At 51.1% G+C, this 20,212-nt stretch overlaps 2 protein-coding genes across 11 annotated transcripts; one reads left to right on the forward strand and one right to left on the reverse strand.

The window, feature by feature from the left end:
• Positions 1–163: 163 nt before the first annotated feature.
• Positions 164–6,529, reverse strand: SMIM22 (small integral membrane protein 22). 4 transcript variants are annotated; one of them, XM_045047920.1, is made up of 5 exons: positions 6,465–6,529; positions 5,197–5,358; positions 639–786; positions 428–528; positions 164–278 (listed from the first exon to the last, which is right to left on the reverse strand). In XM_045047920.1, the coding sequence occupies exons 2-5, from the start codon at positions 5,287–5,289 to the stop codon at positions 237–239; spliced, it is 384 nt and encodes a 127-aa protein (XP_044903855.1). In that variant the 5' UTR covers positions 5,290–5,358; positions 6,465–6,529; the 3' UTR covers positions 164–236. The 4 variants fall into 4 exon arrangements, with proteins under 4 accessions (XP_044903855.1, XP_044903856.1, XP_044903857.1 ...); XM_045047921.1 differs by lacking the exon at positions 6,465–6,529 and having other exon boundaries at positions 443–528; positions 5,197–6,457; XM_045047922.1 differs by lacking the exons at positions 5,197–5,358; positions 6,465–6,529 and adding an exon at positions 971–2,548 and having other exon boundaries at positions 639–783.
• Positions 6,513–16,826, forward strand: SEPTIN12 (septin 12). Of its 7 annotated transcripts, none has more exons than XM_019820989.3 (11): positions 6,513–6,652; positions 7,046–7,237; positions 9,962–10,087; positions 10,167–10,248; positions 11,913–12,050; positions 12,192–12,309; positions 12,398–12,493; positions 15,289–15,385; positions 15,480–15,559; positions 16,255–16,352; positions 16,432–16,826. In XM_019820989.3, exons 2-11 carry the CDS (start codon positions 7,075–7,077, stop codon positions 16,640–16,642), a joined length of 1,209 nt encoding a protein of 402 aa, XP_019676548.2. In that variant the 5' UTR covers positions 6,513–6,652; positions 7,046–7,074; the 3' UTR covers positions 16,643–16,826. The 7 variants fall into 7 exon arrangements, with proteins under 7 accessions (XP_019676548.2, XP_019676549.2, XP_006942423.2 ...); XM_019820990.3 differs by having other exon boundaries at positions 16,301–16,352; positions 16,432–16,574; XM_006942361.5 differs by lacking the exon at positions 15,480–15,559 and having other exon boundaries at positions 16,301–16,352.
• Positions 16,827–20,212: the final 3,386 nt, after the last annotated feature.

Here is a 20,212-nt window from a genome sequence, read left to right on the forward strand (position 1 = left end):
GGCCCCAGCTTCCCCTCCCATGGGCAGTTGCTGGTGTTCAGGGTCTGGTGGCCGTCGTGTAGGCTGGAAGCTGTGAGGGAGCAGGTGGGCATCTGGATAAAGCACTGAGTTCCCACACTGCCCACCCCTTGACGGGAGGCTCAGAACACACTCCAGACTCAGGTTCTGGACAAACAAGGCATTGTTCCTGTTGCCCAGCAGGACACACGGGCAGAGGGGCTGGGGGGCTCGGTGTGTTAAGGTTCCAGGGCCAAGTTATCCACACCCCTGCGGTGTTCCTACAAGAGAGGCACAGGAATCAGCTGGGCTTCACTCATGTGTCCCCTGCCTGCCCCCTGTCCACAGGAGGCCCAGCACCCTCATCTCCCCAGTGCACTTCCAGGCTGCCCCTCGCACCTGCCCAGCCCAGGAGGCCAGTGGGGCTCACCTGATCGGGGCTCACCTTCTGGGATCTGGAGGTGCGGCGGCTGCAGCAGCTATAGCAGCAGCAGTGGATGCAAACAAGCAGCAGCAGCAGCAACACAGTGCCTGGGGGGGGTGGAGGGGGGTGGCGGTGACAGGTGTCCAGAGAGGGTCCTGGCCACGTCTGGGTCAGGAGGCTTGGGGGGGGCAAAGGCCAAGGCCACGGCCACACTCACCAAGGAAGATGAGAAAAATGATGAAGGCAGCAGTGTCCCACCTGGACTGGAACAGCTGACGGCTCCTCAGTTTCCCCAGCACTTCCTGGGCCGTGGTCTCCAGCTCCTTCTCCAGGTCTTCTGCCAAGGCCATCTCAGCTCCAGCCTTCTGGGTACCACCAGCCCCCAAGGGGCTGCCTCAGAACTCAGCCAGACCTCTCACAGCCCAGCCCCTGCCCTTCCCCTGCCCCTGCCACTGCCCCCTCCCACACCAACACCCCCAAACCCCTGCCTGGTCCCCCCCCACCGCCCCCCACCCCCCACCCCCAGCAACTCTGCGCCCAGACTCCTACCAGCCTCCAGGCTCCCCCAGTCAGCCAGTTGCCAGGTCCTGAGAACACAGGCTACTTCCTGCTTCCGGATCCGCAACCCAAGATAGCTGCTACCTGAGGCCTTGGCACCTTGGCAACCAGCCCCACCCTTCCTAGGGGCGGCTAGGCTCCAGGGGGGTGGGGCCTGTGCCCTAACAGGTGTGCTTACAGCTTCCCAACAGGAGCAGGTGCTGCGGGACCCAGGGAGGTAGCCACGGGCCTGTAAGCCTCTTCGCTCGGGGATTTTTCACTGTTTTCTCAACAGGCCAGACAGGCAGCCTGGAACACAGTATGGCCTGGGCCTCTGTTGACTTGAGTGAAGAGAGACAGACAGGAGGGAGGGACAGGGAGGGAAAAGTGGTTTCCATTTCCCCTCCACTGGGCAGATGGCATGTGCCTGGCACCATACTAGGAGTCTTTGTGGTCCTTGTCTCCTCTATTCTAATCCTCAGCGTGGTCGTTACAAAAAGATGATTATCCTCTCTCAAATGACCTCTTCCCCTGGAACTTGGGGCCTGGGGCCCCGACCCCGCCCAGAAAGGCAGCTCTCACTCTCCCTTCTTTCAGCGCAGACGTGTCCAGGCCCACCAAGGGCCAGACACTGCTCAGCACTTGAGGTTGGCCTTAAACCAAGTGGACACAATTTCTTAATTCTTGTGGTGCTTGTGGTCTAGCAGGGAAGAACGTGTCAGCTGATGTCAGGCTCCGCACCTAACACCATCCATTCATTTCCTGATTTGTCCTCAGGGCAAGCCTCAACTGGCATCACTGTCCTTTCCACTCACAGATATGAAAGGTGTGGCCTTGAGAAGCTCAGCGACCAGCTCAAGTCGCACACCTAAGGTGCTCCTTCTCTGTCGCTGCTGTGACATACGACCACACACTTCATGGCTTCAAACCATACAAATTTATTGTCTTAGGGTTCTGGAGATCAGAGTCTATAACAGGTCGGCAGGGCTGTGTTTCTTCTGAAGGCTCCAGGGGACAGTCCGTTCCTTGCCTTTTCTGGCTTTCTGGTGGCCACGCCCACTGGTCATGCCAGTCTCTGCGTCCATGCTCATATATCCTCTGGCCCTGACCCGCCTGACCTCTCTGCTACAAATACCCCTGTGATTACATTGGCCCACAGGATAATCCCACCCCCTGAATCCTTAGTCACATCTGCAAAGTCCCTTTTGCTGAGTAAGTTACCATACTCTCTCAAGGGTCCGGGGATTAGGATGGAAACATCTCTGGGGGCCATGATTCTGTCAGCCATCCCCAGAGTAAGCAGAGAAGCCAGAACTGGGGCCCAGGCATTTAGACCCCAGAGCCCTTCCCCACCACATTCTAGGGTCTCCTGTCCTGGGTCCCCTTCTTCCACCCTACCACCCCTCCGTCCTATTCCAGATCTCGGACTGCTGCTGCAGGAGCAGGGGAGTTTTGAAACAACTAGAGTGTTACTGCAGAAGGAAAGGAGGAGGGTGCAGTTTGAGGTAGCTCCTCAAACACTCATGCATGGTGGGGGGGGCGGGGGCGGTGCCTGGGTGGCTCAGTCGGTTGAGGATCTGACTCTTGATTTCGGCTCATGTCACGATCTCACGGTTCATGAGTTCGAGCCCCGCATCAGGCTCTGTGCTGACGGCATGGGGCCTCCTTGGGATTCTCTGTCTCCCTCTCTCTCTGCCCCTCCCCCTATTGTGAGTTTGCTCTCTCTCTGTCTCTCTAAAAACTAAATAAATATTAAAAAAAAAAAAAAGTTAAGGGGCATTAAGGAATCTACTCTCGAAATCATTGTTGCACTATATGCTATATGCTTGGATGTAAGTTAAAAAAATAAAATTAAAAAATTTTTAAATTTTTTTTAACGTTTATTTATTATTGAGAGACAAGCAGAGCATGAGCATTGGAGGGGCAGAGAGAGGGGGAGACACAGAATCCGAAGCAGGCTCCAGGCTCTGAGCTGTCAGCACAGAGCCCGACACGGGGCTCAAACTCACGAACTGTGAGATCATGACCTGAGCTGAAGTCGGTCGCCCAACCAACTGAGCCACCCAGGCGCCCCAAAATTTAAAAAAATTTAAATAAATAAATAAATAAAAATTAAAAAATAAAAAGTTACATATGGTGATTGCATATGGCCTAGCAATTCCACTCCTAGGTATAGATAGACCCATGAAAATTGAAAACAAGTTCTCAAAGACTTGTACACAAGTGTTCACAGCAGCACCGATCACAAGAGCCAAAAGGTGGAAACCGCCCCAGCGCCTGTCAACCGATGAATGGATGACCACCACCAGGTGATTTGTCCATACAGTGGGATGTCATCCAGCCGCACAAAAGGAAGCAGTGACACCCGCTACAACACGGATGAACCTCCAAAACGTGACGCTCAATGAAAGAGACCAGACACAAAAGACCACATGGTGTGTAGGTCTGTTTCTGTGAGATGTCCAGAACAGGCAAATCCATAGAGACAGGAAGTAGTTAGTGGTGGCCAGGGGCTGGGAGAGGGGGGAAGAAGGGGAGTGACTGCTTAGTAGTGATGGGATTTCCTTTGGGGTGATGAACATATCTTGGAACAGGATGAGTTGGTGGTTTAGCCACATTGTAGGTGTACTAAATAGTGATCTGCCACTTACCTGTTCTCTTTAGAGTGGATAATGGTTAATTTTATGCAAATTAATTGTATGCAAATTTTACCTAAATTTTGTGTGTGTGTATATATATATATATATATATTTTTTTTTTTTTTAAATAGGCTCTATGCCCAATGTGGGGCTTGACTCACAACCCCAAGACCAAGAGTCACATGCTCTACTGACTGAGCCAGCCAGGTGCCCCTTTACTGCAATTTTATTACTTTGTTAAGAATTTTTTTAAGTTTATTTATTTTGAGAGACAGAACGCAAGAAGGGGTGGGGCAGAGAGATAGAGAGAGAGAATCCCAATCAGGCTCTGCAGTCAGCAAGGAGCCCAACATGGGGCTCACACTGACAAAACTGTGAGGTCATGACATGAACCGAAATCAAGAGTTGGACACTTAACTAACTGAGCCACCCAGGAGCTCCTTTCTACCTCATTTAAAAAAAAAAAAAAAAGAAGAAGATGGGGGTCCACAACTGTGGCCCCTGTCCCCCCACCACTTGGCCTGGCTGGGTGGGCAAGAGGCCCTCTGTCGCCTCTGCTCCCCACTGACCCTCAGCCTTCCTGTCCAGACCCCTGGGTGCCTTGTTACTTGTTTTTCATTATGAAAGTAAGACCTTCTAGGGGTGCCTGGGTGGCTCAATCAGTTAAGCATCCAACTCTTGGTTTCAGTTCAGGTCATGATCTCACAGTTTATGAGTTTGAGCCCTGCATCTGTCAGTGCAGAGCCTGCTTGAGATTCTGTCTTTCTCCCTCTCTGTCTCTACCCCTCTCCTGCTCATGGTCTCTAAATAAATAAGTAAACTTAAAATAATAATAATAATAATAATAATAAAGTAAGACTTTCTGATGGCGGGGGGGGGGGGGGGGGGAGCAGTTGCTCTTTATTAGGGAAAATCTGGGAAATTCCAACTTGTTAAAAGACAAAACCCAGAGCACCTGGGTGGCTCAGTTGGTTAAGCATCCAACACTTATTAAAATCTGAGAAATTACCACGTTACTAAAAAACACAAACCACCTGTAGAGTTCTGAGACAGGAGCAGAGCAGTGATGGGGAGGCCATGCCAAGGCATATTTCAGGTGGGTCAGACCCCCTTCAGACTCAGATCCTGTTCCCAGCCCTTAACACCCACCCGTGTGTGGCCTTGGGGCACAATCCTTGAAAACCTTCTCTGCCTCAGTTTCGTCTTCTGTAAAATGGGTGTATAAATATCATTCCCCTTATTCTTGGGTTAGATTGAATGGAATGATCCATAAAACACTTCCTTAGCACAATGAGGTGTTCTAGAAACATGCACTGAATGGCTATATATTACTCACCCAACTTATGGGTGTGATTCCCTTCAGTCTTCTGTTCTTTGTACACATTTGGACTCATCTGCTGTCCTCACACTGCTCAGATCACTTCACCCTGGGCTTTTCCCAATCAACACAGCCAAGAGCGCCATGCAAGTGACCACTGCTTTCTGCAAGCACGGTCATGACGCTTGTGATCCTAGTGGCTACCCACTGAGGCTCGCTTTTCTTTCTTTCTTTTTTTTTTTTTTCCTCTCCCAGCTGCTCAGAATCCTACTGTCACTCACATGGGATGGTTTTCCTAGGAAGCAGAATCTCGCGCTCAAGTTCAGTCCACAGGCCACCAGTACTGTTTGGTCATCCATGTACAACGTGCCCATTCGCTTTGATGAGGAGGCCAGCCTCCCATAACCCTTGAGAGCTGTGGACTTGTAGCTTGAGAGATTTCTCTATTGGGAAAGGAACCATGTTCCAGGGCAGGCTTTGCCCAGCCCCACCCAAAGCCTCAAGTGTCAGAGATGAAGTTTCAGCTCTGTCGTGAGATAGGTAGAAGGTAGGGAAGCACAAGGGCACGGGCAGAGAGGGACAGAAGGCTAGTAGGGGCTCAGGACAGTTGAGGTGAATGGACTAGGGCAGACTTGGTGAGTTTCAGCAAGCAAAGCAGGGTTGGCAAACCACTTCCTGCTTTTGTAAATAGTTTTACCTACACACAGCCTTCACCTGTGTGTGGCTGCTCTCACACTACAACAGCAGGCCTGAAGAGTAGGTGTAATAGAGATATTATGACCCACAAAGCTCAAAACAACTCTTTACTATCTGGCTTTCAGAGAAAATGCTCAGCATCATGAGACAGAGGACTCCTCATGTGCCAGGAAACAGGTGAGAAAGTAGTGAGTGAGACGGATTTGTATAAGAAACATCGTGTCAGGGACACTTCGGGGAGGGGTGAGGACTGTGGCAAACTGGAGAACTCATGGCCCAGCCAAAGAGGGCAGCTCATCAGCCGTCAGAATTGCCAGGGCTTACAATCTCTAAGACACACTGGAAATCTAGATGTTCCCGTGAACAAGAAAAGCATTAGAGGGTAAGCACGTGGACTCAGATCCCAGCCCGCCACTTCCTTACTAGGTGACTTTGCACAACCGGTTCAGACTCTCTGTAACCTGGAGGGAGTAACAGCACTAGCTTGATAGCACTGGGATGATCGTGAAACAAGCTGCCTCCTACGGCCCCAGAACAATGTTATGCACAGACTAAGTGCGGGGTAAATATTTCCTAAATCAATCTGCCCATTGAAAACACTGTGGCCCCAGCGGTGGACAGACCAAAGAAAACATGGACGTTCTGCTTTCTGGCCGCGGGTCACGGGTTTGCTTTTGCTGGCAGAGTCATGAATTTGGAAGTCAGAGGGACTGGCTGAAGCCCACTTAGCCCAGTTAGGTGACCTTGGGCAAGGGAGCTGCCCAGAGGCCCTGGGTTCCTGTCTATAGCACTAGGCCAGGGTCATTGTAAGGATTTAGGGTAAGTGTTCCAAAAGGACACTGGAAGAGCTTACCTGCCCCTGCCCTCAGCGCCCCGCTGTAGAGGAGGCCCACCCCTTGCCCCTCCCCCTGAAGTCATGGGGAAGGGGATGGGGTTCAGATTCTTCAGTTAACTGTCACCTTGTCTCCTCCCCCCTCACCACACACACCAGCTAGGACAGGGAAGCTCCTTGAAGCTCCGTCAGAGACCCAAGGCCATCAGGTGCTACACAAAGCTGCTTCTCTCTGTCGCCATGGGTCCATGGGTCCAGACCCTGGGCTTCACCAGGCTGGCCACATTCTTCTGGGGGGAGTGTCTGAGCAAGGATACTGCCTGGGCCAGGGGTGGGGGTAGGGAGGAAACCGGGGTGGGGGAGGAACAGATTATTGGGCTGGTGTATCTCTGGGAAGGGATTCAGCCTCCTCTGAGAGGCAGCTCCTCCCTGTACTTTACTCCAAAGCCCTCAGGCCCTGGGGCCTTGGGGGATGGGTAGATCAAGGGGTATAATGTGTGGGAGTGCCAGGTGGCAGAGCTCAGGAGCCAGGGTCCAGAAATGAGAACTCAAGAGGGTCCCCCTCCAGAGCCCCAGTAACCCCCTTCTCCCCACCCACCCAGTTGACAGACATTGCTGTGCCCTTGACCCCATGGACCCGCTGAGGCAGTCCCCCTCCCCCTGCTCGTCAAGACCCTCCAGCCCCAAGACCCCACCCTGCGAGATGCTTGGTTATGTGGGCATTGAGGCCGTGCTGGACCAACTGAAGATCAAGGCCATGAAGATGGGGTTTGAGTTCAACATCATGGTGGTGGGTGAGTGAGGGGCAGGGGCTCACGGGAGGACAGACCAAAGCATGCAGACTTGTGGGCGTGGGCGCGTTACTTCACCTCTCTGAGCCTCAGTCTCAACAGTGGGTCTGTTAATAGTCCCTCACCAGGTGTCATAGTTTAAAATCTGGAAACACTGAGGCATTAAAAGACAAAAATCATCCATGAAGCCCCAGCCAAACCCAAAGAGAGCAATAAAAGGGGAGGCCATGGCAGAAAGTGGTGAACACCCAGACCCAGATCCTGATCCGGGCCCTTAACACCAGCCGACGTGTGACCTTGAGCACAGTCCCTGACCCCTCTCTGCCTCAGTTTCCTCACTGGGTTTAGCACTGTCCTGGCGTTCAGGAGGTTCTCTGGAATTGCATTTATTGGGTGCAAAATTGATTCTGTAGGTCAAAACTACACCTTTCACAAAATAAACTGGGTAATAGCAGACTATAAAATGTCAGAGTGGGCAACCCCAGTTAAGGGCATTGTTCCAAGGCAGTGCTGTCCAATAGAAGTATAATGTGAGCCACATGATGTCATTGTAAAAATTCCCAGTAGCCACCTTTAAAAAAGGGAAGAGAAACTGGAGAAATTAATTTTAACCATTTATGTTACTTAACTCAGTATGTACTATCTTGAATGACACGTAATCCACACCCCAAAAAAATTGTCCATGAGAACTTTTGCACTCCTGGGGCATCTGGGTGGCACAGTCGGTTAAGTGTCTGACTCTTGATCTTGGCTCAGGTCACGGTCTTACAGTTTGCGAGTTCGAGTCCCAAATCGGGTTCTGCGCTGAGGGCGCAGAGCCTGCTTAGGATTCTGTCTCTCCTTCTCTCTGCCCCTCCCCCACTTGTGTGTGCTCTCTTTCTCTCTCAAGGTAAATAAACTTTTTTTGAAAGTTTTAAAAAAAGAACTTTTGAGTTCTTTTTGGCACACACCAAGTCTGGAAAATCTGGGTTGTATTTTCCATTGATGGCATACCTCAATTCAGATTTTCCATATCACCCATGGCAGGAGCCAAGTGGGACTCCCATATTGGACAGCACAACCCTTCGGACAATTTTTGTTAAATACAAAAATACGTGTGCACCCTGCATTGTGATGTAGGGTGTTCCCTTCTGCAGATGTGGTCCACCGAGTTTGAGAAGCTCCCACAGCAGGGAAAATGGACCATCTACAACCACAGACAGTTTGGGTCAATCTCACCAAGTAGTGTCAAGCCAAAGAAGCCAGACACGAGAGACCACATGCTGTGTGCTTCCCTAAATCAAGGGTGGGCAGAGCTGCTCCCTGCTGATGGAAGCCCGGAGAGTGGCTGTCCCTGGAGTGTTGGGTTAATAGTTACTGAGATGGGCATGATTGGGCTTGTGGGGAACTATATGCTCCATCTCTGGATCTGGTTCTGTATACATGGGCCATTTAATTTGTAAGATGCATTGAACTGCCCATCAGGATGAATGGATAAACACAATGTGATCTCTCCATGCAATAGCACATTATTCAGCCATGAAAAAGAATGAAGTATTGACACCTGGTAGGACTTGGATGAACCTTGAAAACATTATGCTTAGTGGAAGCAGCCAGACATGAAAGCACAAATATTGCATGATTCCATTTCTTAAAAAAATTTTTTAACGCATATTCATTTTTGATAGAGAGAGGGGGGGGGGGAGAGAGAGAGAGAGAACATGAGCTGGGGAGGGGCAGAGAAAGAGACACAGAATCTGGAGCAGGCTCCAGGCTCCGTGCTGTCAGCACAGAACCCAACAAGGGTCTCGAACTCACACACCGCAAGATCATGACCTGAACCAAAGTCGGACACTTAACCAACTGAGCCACCCAGGTGACCCATGCATGATTCCATTTCTTTGAAATGTCCAGAGTAGGCAAATCCACAGAGACACAAAAAAATGGATTAGCAGTTGCCAGAGGTGATGATGGAGGGAGAATGGGGAGGGGTTGCTAATGAGTGTGAGGTTTCTTTTGGGGCAATGAGCATGTTTCTTGACGGTTAAAAAAACAACGTTCAGCCAAGTACATTTGAAGATCTAATTGTGACATGATTCATGAATCAGGCAGCACCTGGTCAGCAGGTAAGAAGTGAGCTCCAAGGAGTTGTACAGAATGCAAGGTTTCTATATAGAAAGGAGGATGTGAGCAAAGAAGTTATTAGCAAAAGGAAAGGATTATTCCAGGCAGGGTTGCTTTCCCTTAAAGGACAGGCAAAGGGTCTTAGGTGGATGACTTCATCTTCCTTTGGGGGACAGTGAGGGCCCATGTGACATGACTCACCGGTGCTGACCAGAAAATCCCTGACGGACCAGTTTAGGCTACGTTTCCGGGGGAGGTTGGAACTGCAGTTAAGTTAGATATTAGGCACCCATTTGGAGACTTGGCCTAAGTTCCGCCATTTGCGGCCTGTGGATTTCTTTCTAATAGGAGCTACACAGAATTGGTGGGTGCACAACACTGTGAATGTACTAAATGCCACTGAATTGTTCACTTTAAATGGCTAATGGTTAATTTTTTTACTGCATGAATTTTGCCTCAATAAAAAAGGGTGGGATAAAGATTGAGGGGGACACTGACGATAGCACCCGCTTTTCAGTATTTATGTTATGCTTAGAAAACAGTTCACTTTCTAAAACTGTTTAACAGCCTAAGAAGCACTGCCTAAAATGTCCACCTCTGTTGCTGTCGTCTGGTTACCCCCAGGGCAGAGCGGGCTGGGCAAGTCCACAATGTTGAACACCCTTTTCAAGTCCAAGGTGTGGAAGTGCACCCCGCCGGGCCTGGCGATGCCCACACCCCAGACGCTGCAGCTGAACTCAGTGACCCATGGTGAGTGGTCCCCCACCCCCACCCCACCCACCCCACCCCACCCAGGCCAATCTCTTCCTACTCCACTCTCCACGCACAGTCATCGAGGAGAAGGGTGTGAAGCTCAAGCTGACAGTGACTGACACGCCTGGCTTTGGAGACCAGATCAACAATGACAAATGGTGGGTCCTTGACAGTGGGGGCCGAACCCTGGTTGCCCCTGCCCCTGCCCCTCTAGCCCCTGGGAAACATCCCAGCCCTGAAACACCTGACTATGGCATCTTGGAGCCTCAGTCTATTCATCTGTATAATGGGTGCATGCAACCAGCCCTCCAAGATTGAAGGGACTCAAGTACATAAAGGTCAGAGCTTCCTGCCTGGCACACAGTAGGTGTTCAGTCAAGGTTATGATATAGCAGAAGTTAGAAGCCCACACTACAGAGTCAGGACCACAGAGTTAGACCACTTTCCAGTTAGGTAACCTGGGACTGGTCATGGAAGCTCTCTGAGCCTCAGTTTCCTTCTTTGTAACTTGAGGGTGATGACACCCACCTTGCAGAGTTGTTCTAGGCTCTCAGTGACAAAACCCACGACAGTAGTTGGTCACACACACACACACACACGCACGCACATGCACACACACAATCAGGACTGGATGCATAATTTGTGGGACCCAGTGACATGAAAATGTGGGACCTATTGTTCAAAAAGGTATTACGAATTGTAAAACCTTGACCACAGGACATTGAATGAACTGCAAGCCCTTCAGAGCACGGAGCTCTGTGGAAATGGTCTGTTTGTGCTTGTATGAAGCCAGCCCTGCATACAATGCTTCATTGAGCACTTGCTTTGTGCCAGCCCTGTTCTAGACATGGGGATACAGCAATGAACAAAACAGATGAACATCTCTGCCTACGTGAAATTTACATTGTCGTGGGAAGGGGGGCTGAGCAATGAACACAACAAATCAGTTATACATAAGGTGGGCCTAAACTCTATCATTCAAGGAGGACATTTCTGAGAAGGGAAAGCATAGGGAGCTGTAGAGGGATTGCAACTTTAAGCAGAGTGATCATGAAAGACCTCCCAGATAAGGTGACATTTGGGCGGATTTCCAGGATATGAGAAAATGAGCATTGTGGACATGCAGGGGAAGAGTGTTCAAAGTGGATAGTGGCATGTGCCAAGGCCCTGTGGTGGGCAGAATGGTATGTTCATGGAAAGCTGGTGTGGCTGGAGGTGTGTGCATGGTAGGGAGAAACGAGGAGGGGAGGGCAGGCAGAAGAAACAGTGATATGCTGTAGGGCCTGGTAGGGCAGTGTAAGGACTTAGGCTTTTCTGTGGCCACTGTGGGCAGGCTGAGCAGAAAAGGGATGTACTCTGACTCCTGTTTTTAAAAGGATCTTAAAAAAAAAAAGGGGGGGTGGAGGAGTCCTTTTGGCTGCTTGGTTGACAATAGCCTGGCAGGGGAAGGGACCCAGGGAGAGGACTCAGGAGATCCTTACAGCAATGGCGTGAGTGCCCATGGTGGTTGGAACCCGGCTGTGGCGATTCATCTCTTTTAAGACCACGCCCCAACAAAGTAGGTGCTCTTATTCTCTCCATTTTATGAACGAGGAAGCCAAGGCCTCAGCTTGAGAACGGCAGGGGTCTCTCTGATAATTCAGGGGAGCGGGGGGAGGGTGATCAGCTAACCACAGGTCTCAGCTCGTACAGGAACGGAGGTCCTGTGTCCTGGGCCAACTGGGGCAATTGGTCTTCCGAAGGGGAGACCACCCAGAGGACCTGGGGAGACGGGTGGGGCTCCCAGGGGCGGCTCTGAGGTCAGGTCCGTCTGCCACCCCAGCTGGAACCCCATCCTAGGCTACATTAATGAACAGTACGAGCGGTACCTGCAGGAGGAGATCCTCATCACCCGCCAGCGCCACATCCCCGACACGCGGGTGCACTGCTGTGTGTACTTCGTGCCACCTACTGGGCACTGGTAAAGGGCTGAGCCAGCTGGGGGAGGGACCCTGGCCTGGGGCAGAGAGGAGGAGGAGGAGTCCCTGGCCTGGGCTGCAGGCCGGCACCCCCTCACTCATCCACTGCCACCGCCTCCACTATTGCTGCCCTGCCTGAGCAGCCTGCGGCCTCTGGACATTGAGTTCCTACAGCGGCTGTGCCGGACCGTGAACGTGGTGCCTGTGATTGCCCGGGCCGACAGCCTGACCCTTGAGGAGCGAGAGGCCTTCAGGCGCAGGGTGATCTGGGCGCCCGGGGTGATGGGGCCGGTGGGGGCAAGGAGGAGGCCAAGTGCACAGGATGAGACGAGGTCACCTGCGTCCCCAGATCCAGCACAACCTGAGGACTCACTGCATCGAGGTGTATCCACAGAAATGCTTTGACGAGGATATCAATGACAGGATCCTCAACAGCAAGATTCGGGTAGGAGGCCACGGGGTGGGGGTGGGGGGCAGGCTGGTGTGACCACGGCTGGGCGATTTGCTTTCCACCTGCTCTTTCTGTCTAAAGATTCATCTCCCTCTACAGCTTGGGGAAAGTTCACATACTTCTGGCAGGTATGAATCTCCACACATACATAAACTCAAACATCAACAACCTACAGAAATGGGAGGGAGAAAAGGCTTGCAAATGGTTTATCTGATATGGGACTTGTATCCTGAACATAATAAAGAACCCTTACAAATTTAGAAATGGGCAAAGGTTTTGAATGACATTCCCTCAAAGAATTTGGACAAGAGGCCGATGAGCCCACGAAAAGATGTTGGTTCGACATCACCAGTCATCAGGGAAACGCAAAGCAAAACCACGAGGTACCGCTTCATACCCACTAGGGTGGCTGTTTGCAAAATGACAGACAATCCCAAGTGTTGGTGAGGATGTGGAGAAGTTGAACTGGCAGGCGGACGCTGCTGACGGGAATGTCAAACGGTGCTCCCACTTTGGAAAATAGTCTAGCCGTTCCTCAAAAGGTTAAACGCTGAGTTACCATGGTACCCAGCAGCAAGCCCACTCCCAAGAGAAATGAAAACCTATGTTCACATAAAAACGTGTACACAGATGTTCATGGCAGAAATACGTGTAATAGCCAAGGAGTGGAAATAAGCCAAATGTCTATTCACTTCTGAATGACTAAATAAATACACGTGGTCTGTCTACACAATGGAGTGTCCTCCAGGTATAAAAACGGATGGATGTAGCACTGACACCTGCTGCAACACGGATGAACCTTGAAAACATGAAGCGCCTGGGTGGCTCAGTCGGTTGAGCGTCCGACTTTGGCTCAGGTCATGATCTTATGGTTTGTGAGTTCGAGCCCTGCATTGGGCTCTGTGCTGACGGCTCGGAGCCTGGAGCCTGCTCTGAATTCTGTGTCTTCCCCTGTCTCTGTTCCTCCCTACTCACGCTCTGTCTCTCTCTCTCTCTCTCTCTCTCCTTCCCCCTCCCTCTCTCTCAAAAATAAACAAAAAAAAAAAGAAAAGAGAAAAGAAAAGAAAACATGAAGCTCAGTGAGAAGCCAGACACAAGAGGACAAATATTACATGATTCCATTATATGAAACGTCGGAATAGGTAAATCGTATAGAGACTGAAAGTAGATTAGTGGTTGCCAGGAGCTGGGGGTCAGGAGCAGTGGGGAGTGACTGCTGATGGGTGTGGGGTGTCATTCTGGGGCAGCGAAAATGCCCTGGAGTTAGACTGTGGTGATGGCTGCACAGTCTTGTGAGCTGCACCTTTCAAAGGGTGAATTTTATGGTACGTGAATTACATCTCAGTCAAGCTGTTTCAAAAGAGAAGGAAAGAGGGAAATAGCTAACCTCTTCTTTTTCTCCTAATCACCTGAATTCCACCTCCAAGCCTCTACCTTGTCATCCTGGTGGTTTGTCCAATGTCAGTCTGTCTGGATCCTGCAAAGGACTCAGGTGAGGGCTGAGATTCATCATGCATTGACCTCAGGCCTTGGATCACTCCCTCAGGGACCGTGCTAACCTGCACAGCGGTGCTGTTGCCTGGATTAGAAGCAAACAACTCTGCCTTCACAGACATGGCCCGCATGTGATTTCAGCCCCACACAGATTCATGGCCAGTTCCCTTTGTGCAGTAAACAAACCACATCCGGACATGGCCCCGTTTCCCATCTCGGACCCAATGTCTCCACCATTCCCTCTTTCCCCTCCCCACTGGCACAATAAACAGGATCTCCTGTGAAACGTTCAAAGAGCCTTGACCTTGACCAGTTTCTTTCTGTCCTGAGGCCTGAGAAGGCAGCAGCGTGGCCGCAACTGACACAGACCTGAACATACTGACTCAACATCTCAGTAAATCGTCCAGACATCTAACATTTATCGAGGGTTTGCTCCAGGCTGGCGTAGGATAAGCGCAGAACAGATAATTATGATTGCCACCATTGATTACTGTTCCTCATCACAAATTAACTCCTGGAAATAAAAGCAAACCCCTAAATAGCAGTTTGGAGTTCAGGAATTTGAGTCTCCACTTCCGGCCATGAGCAAGCGAACCACCAGAATTTTCAGCAGGGCTCAGCAAACTTTTTAGTGAAGGGCCACAGGATGGTAAGTATGTTAGGCCTTGTGGGCCAACTGGTCTCAGTGCAATTACTCAACTCTGCTGTTGCAGCACAAAAGCAACCTGGACGTGAGTAAATGAATGCATGGGGCTGTGTGCCAACAGACTTTATATGGGGAAACAGGCAGGAGCCCTATCTGGCCCATGTACCATAGGTTGCCAACCCCTGGGTTGCAGAGTCATGTCATTTAACCCTCTTGATAACCAATGAAGGTGATTGCAGGTCATCTCTTACCCAGGTAAGAGATGGGACATCCCTAAGATTATATTATTAATGTGGCTCTGAGTAACCTTCCCAAACATTCACAAAGCCCTGTGTATGTACTCTTCTGACTCCCATTTTACAGATGAGAAAACTGAGGCATTGATCAGACTTTTTTTTTTTGAAAGATTTTATTTTTAAGTAATCTCTACACCCAACATGGGGCTCGAACCCACAACCCTGAGATCAAGAGTCACAGGCTCCAGCAACTGGGCTGGCCAGGTGCCCTGTGTCTTTTGACTTCAGATCTCTGTGCTCCTTCTACCACTGTCTCCCCACAAAGGACAGTGTGCCTCCCCCACCCCACCTCCGTGACTTCTCTACCCACCTCCTAGGCAGGGCCAACCCTTTTGTCTCCTCTCCTCCCCCAGGACCGGATCCCCTTTGCTGTGGTCGGGGCCGACCAACAGCACCTGGTGAACGGGAGGTGTGTCCTGGGCCGGAAGACCAAGTGGGGCATCGTTGAAGGTCAGTGCAGGGACTCTGCAGAGAACGCAGGTGAGGGTGGGCTGAAAATCCAGGCGCATCCTGCTGCCTCCGGCACCCTCAACACTCATCACAGGGCCCAGAGTGGGCAAGCCCACAACCAGGAAGCAGACAGACCTGGAAATCAAGTCCCTCCTTGCAGCGAGGAGGACTCAGGCAAGTTACCTGACTCTCTGGGCCTCAGTTTCCTCACAGTAAAATGGGCATCAACCTCATGCATGGCCATTTGCGTCTGTGCAACCAACGAACTGCACATCTGTACATGGAAGGTGGTTGGACAGGGCAGGCCACTGCTTTGCATGATGCCCACCACCCAGAGGATACCCTATGCATTTGCCAGAATTTGTTGTGGGCCTTCTATGTGCCAGGCATACTCTATGCGCTTCCTCAGGGGATACACTGAAAGCAGGACAGACAAGGCTCCTGTCCCCAGAGAGCTGATGAGACAATGACAGGTGGCAGAAGGCGGGGCAGGAGGCTAGGCTACCTGAGGGGGTGGAGGGAGGCCTCTCGCTGCGGGGGTGGGGGGTGGGGGGGATGGGGGGGGATGGGAAGTGAAGGAGGAGCAGCCAGGGCCTGGGCCCCCCATTTATCCACATAATCACTAAAATAATATAATATATATGGTATCATACACATACTGTACTGTAGTAATTATTAAGTGGACAATAATAAATGATTAGTGGATTCATTGACTCAAGTATTGGTAGCAGCCTTCTGTACCAGGTGTGGGGGGCACAGCAATGAATAAATGGACGTGAGAAAAGACAGTGAGAAATGTGGGCGGAAAGGTTGCGGTTGGTATCAGGGGTACACAGCATACAGTGGGCGCTTACTCGGTGCTCATCCAGGGCAAGGCAGGTGGACAGGGCCAGCGGTCTGGGTCGTGTCTTGCAGTGGAGAACATGGCGCACTGTGAGTTTCCTCTGCTGAGAGACCTGCTCATCCGGTGAGGGTGCAGGGACCCCGGGGGGGCGGGGCGGGGGACACTGTGGCCAGCCTGGGCTCAACTGCCTCCCATCTCCCAGCTCCCACCTCCAAGACCTGAAGGACATCACCCACAACGTCCACTACGAGAACTATCGAGTTTGCAGACTCAACGAGAGCCACGTGCTGCCTCATGGGCCCTGCTGGGTGAACCTGGCCCCGACCCCACCAGGGCCCTCTGTCGCCCCCGGGCCCTCCAAGGTGTGCAGGCAGACACGCGAGGACTCTGACGACAACGAAGATGACTACTGAGCACGGGGGCGGGGGCGGGGGGGGGGGGCACCCGGCAGCCCCCAACACGGGACTGTGTACGAGAGGGTGTATTAAAGGCGGAGGTTGCTTTTAATGAAAAGCTGTGCTTTGAAAACAAAAGGCGTTTTGTAAATGAGTTCTTGGAGCTATCCTCAAAATAAAAGTACGGTTCTTTTAAAAATAACCGTGTGAGGGGCGCCTGGGTGGCTCAGTCGGTTAAGCGTCCGACTTGGGCTCGGGTCACGATCTCACGGTCCGTGAGTCCGAGCCCCGCGTCGGGCTCTGTGCTGACAGCTCGGAGCCTGGAGCCTGTTTCGGATTTTGTGTCTCTCTCTCTCTCTCTCTGCCCCTCATCTGCTCATGCTCTGTCTCTCCCTGTCTCAAAAATAAATAAAACGTTTAGAAATTTTTTTAAATAAATAAAATAACCGTGTGAGACCCAAGGCCCTCGGGGATCCTGAGGACCCGGGAGCTCGTGCCTTGGACAACCGGCCCCTCCTGCCCCATTCCAAATGAGGCTCTGCTGTCACTGCCGACCCTCCTTCCTGGCACAGGGTCAGGCCCTGTCTCGTAAACACTTACCGATTCCCCGTCTTCAGCTCTCGTCCCCAAGCTCTGTGCTCCCCGCTCCTGTCAGCCTCTCTGCCCTGCCCTGGCCGACCAGCGGCGGGGAGAAGATCGTCCTCTCAGCTCACGCAGGGAGAGGAAATCCATTTTTCTTCTGCCCTTTAGCTCTTCTAGAGTCCTCAGCAGATGGGGTGATGCCCACCTAGTACCGGGGAGGGAGATCCTCTTTACTCAGTCTACTGAATCAATGCTAATCTCTTCCGGAGACACTCTCACAGATGCACCCAGAAATGATGTTTTACCAGCAATCTGGCCATCCCTCGGCCCAGTCAGGTCGACACTTAAAAAAATTTTTTTTAATGTTTGTTTTCATTTTTGCGAGAGACAGCACATGAGCGGGGGAGGGCCAGAGAGAGAGGGAGACACAGAATCTGAAGCAGGCCCCAGGGTCTGAGCTGTCGGCACAGAGACCGACGTGGGGCTCAAACTCACCAACTGTGAGATCATGACCTGAGCCGAACCTGGACGCTTGACCGACTGAGCCACCCAGGCGCCCCTCAGTCAAGTTGACACTTAAAACTAACCATCACATGAGCTAAAAGTTGCCTCCTGCATGATGCCCTCCTTGACTTCCCAAGTCTGACGTATTCACTGCCCGACGTACTCTGTATGTATCTCATGGTTTCTTTTCAGGTCAGTGTCCCTATCGGGCTGGGACCTCCGTGAGGATGGAGATCTATCAGACAAGTGCTCAGGACCCAGCTGTTAAATGAATGACCCTTGGAGCCCCTGCCTCAGCTATTAACCCCTCAAATTCACAAACCTACCTACCAGGCTTGAGGATCTCCCAGGGCCTGTGGGGACCCACACCTAGCACGCCAACATCTCAGAGGCAGTGTGCTGCTACATAGGGGCCGAGCACATTCCTAGGGTTAATATTAGCCCTGGGCAATAGGGCAATGTCTACAGCACACACCCTTTGGCTCAGCAGTTGTATTTAGACATTGTAATCAGAAATTCTATCTCTAGGAACAGATCTTAGGGATAGACCAGAGTTTCTCAACCTTAGCACTGCGGATGTTTGAGGCTGGGTCATTCTTTGTTGTGGGGCTGTCCCATGCATTATAGGATGTTTAGCCCTGGGCCTCCACCACTGGATGCCAGTAGCACCGTCCCTCCTGCCGTGACATCAAAAATGTCTCCTGGGGCACCTGGATGGCTCATTCAGTGGAGTGGAGTATCTGACTGTTGATTTTGGCTCAGATCATGATCCTAGGGTCATGAGATCAAGTCCTGCATCAGGCTCTGTGCTGAACTTAGAGCCTGCTTAAGATTCTCTCTCTCCCTCTGCCCCTCATCCCTGCTCATGCTTGCTCTCTCTCTCTTAAATAATAATAATAATAATAATAATAATAATAATAATGTCTCTAAACATTATTCACTGACCCCCTGGAGACACAGTCTCCCCTTTTGAGAACCACGGCTCCTGACACCCAGTATAGTAAAGACAGAAAGCAGCCTACCCGTCTGCCAGGAGTGGGCCAGGAAGTAAATCATGGGGCATTCACACCACATGCACTCGTTTGTTATGGCTGCTGTAACAAATTACCACCAACTGGAAAGGCTTAATTTTTTTCAGTGTTTATTGTTGAGAGAGAGAGAGACAGAGTATGAACTGGGGATGGGCAGAGAGAGAAGGAGACAGAGAATCCGAAGCAGGCTCCAGGCTCCAAGCTGTCAGCACAGAGTCGCACACGGGGTTCGAACCCACGAACCATGAGATCGTGACGTGAGCCGAAGTCGGATGCTCAACCGACTGAGCCCCTCAGGCGCCCCTGGAAGGCTTAAACAACACAGGTTTACTTTCTCACGGTTCAGGAGGACAGAAGTCTGAAATCAATACGGAGGTGGCAGCAGGGTGGTGCTGAGGGGAAATCCATTTCCCTGCCTTTCCCCAGCTTCTAGAGACTGCATTCCTGGGCTTACGGCCCCTCCCCTTTCTTGATGCAGGTGCCATGTGCCTTCTGGAGTCAAATTTCCCTCTACCGCTGTCTTGTGAGGACACCTGGGACTACACTGGGCCTGCTGGGATAATCTGTGATAATCTCCCCTCCTCAACAGTCTTTTTTTTGTTTTGTTTTGTTTTGCTTTGCTTTGTTTTTGAGAGACAGAGACAGAGTGCAAGCATGGGAGGGGCAGAGAGAGAGAGGGAGACACAGAATCTGAACCAGGTTTCAGGCTCTGAGCTGTCAGCACAGAGCCTGACGTGGAGCTGGAACTCACGAACAGTGAGATCATGACCTGAGCAGAAGTCGGACGCTCAACTGACTGAGCCACTCAGGGGTCCCAGCATTCTTTTTTTTGTTGTTGTTAACTTGTAAGTATTTTGAGAAAGAGCGTGCGTGTGAGTGGGAGAGGGGCAGAGAGAGGCAGAGAGAGGAAGAATCCCAAGCAGGCTCTGCACCATCAGCTCAGAGCCCAGCACAGGGCTCAACCCCATGAACCCTGAGATTATGACCTGAACACCTAAGCCGAAATCAAGAGTCAGGCACCCAACTGACTGAGCCACCCAGGCCAGGCCGAATACCGGTCAACATTATTAATTTAATCATATATGCAAAGTCCTTTTTGTCATAGAAGGTAACATACTTAACATATTTATAAGTTCTGGAGGAGGGACTGGATATTTTGGGGCGTGGCGGGGGGGTATTCTTCAGCCATCACAGCATAGAATATAATATGGTCCTTGAAGAGAATGGAGTAAGACAAACACTGTATGGCCTCACTTATACGGGGAACCTCAAAGAGCTGGATTCATAGAAACGGGGTAGAATGGTGGATGCCCAGGGCTGGGGTGTGGGGGAAATGAGACGCAAGTCAAAGGCTACAAAGTTTCAGTTATCTGCTGCAAAGCTCCGGAAGACCTAACACACAGCATGGTGATTATGGGTAACAACACTGTATCTTATACTTGAAAGTCACTAAGAGAGCGGATTTTTTTTT

Source organism: Felis catus, chromosome E3, assembly GCF_018350175.1.
Source record: "Felis catus isolate Fca126 chromosome E3, F.catus_Fca126_mat1.0, whole genome shotgun sequence".
NCBI lineage: Eukaryota > Metazoa > Chordata > Mammalia > Carnivora > Felidae > Felis > Felis catus.

Excerpts from the sequence above, each read along its gene's own strand:
- SEPTIN12 (XM_019820989.3), top strand. The coding sequence starts at position 7,075 with ATGGACCCGCTGAGGCAGTCCCCCTCCCCCTGCTCGTCAAGACCCTCC. Across the intron at positions 7,238-9,961 it reads GTTCAACATCATGGTGGTGG|GGCAGAGCGGGCTGGGCAAG; the intron begins GTGAGTGAGGGG and ends GGTTACCCCCAG. Across the intron at positions 12,051-12,191 it reads GTGCCACCTACTGGGCACTG|CCTGCGGCCTCTGGACATTG; the intron begins GTAAAGGGCTGA and ends CTGCCTGAGCAG.
- SMIM22 (XM_045047920.1), bottom strand. The coding sequence starts at position 5,289 with ATGGGCACGTTGTACATGGATGACCAAACAGTACTGGTGGCCTGTGGA. Across the intron at positions 787-5,196 it reads TCCTAGGAAAACCATCCCAT|AAGGCTGGAGCTGAGATGGC; the intron begins GTGAGTGACAGT and ends GGTGGTACCCAG. Across the intron at positions 279-427 it reads AGAAGGTGAGCCCCGATCAG|GAACACCGCAGGGGTGTGGA; the intron begins GTGAGCCCCACT and ends CCTCTCTTGTAG.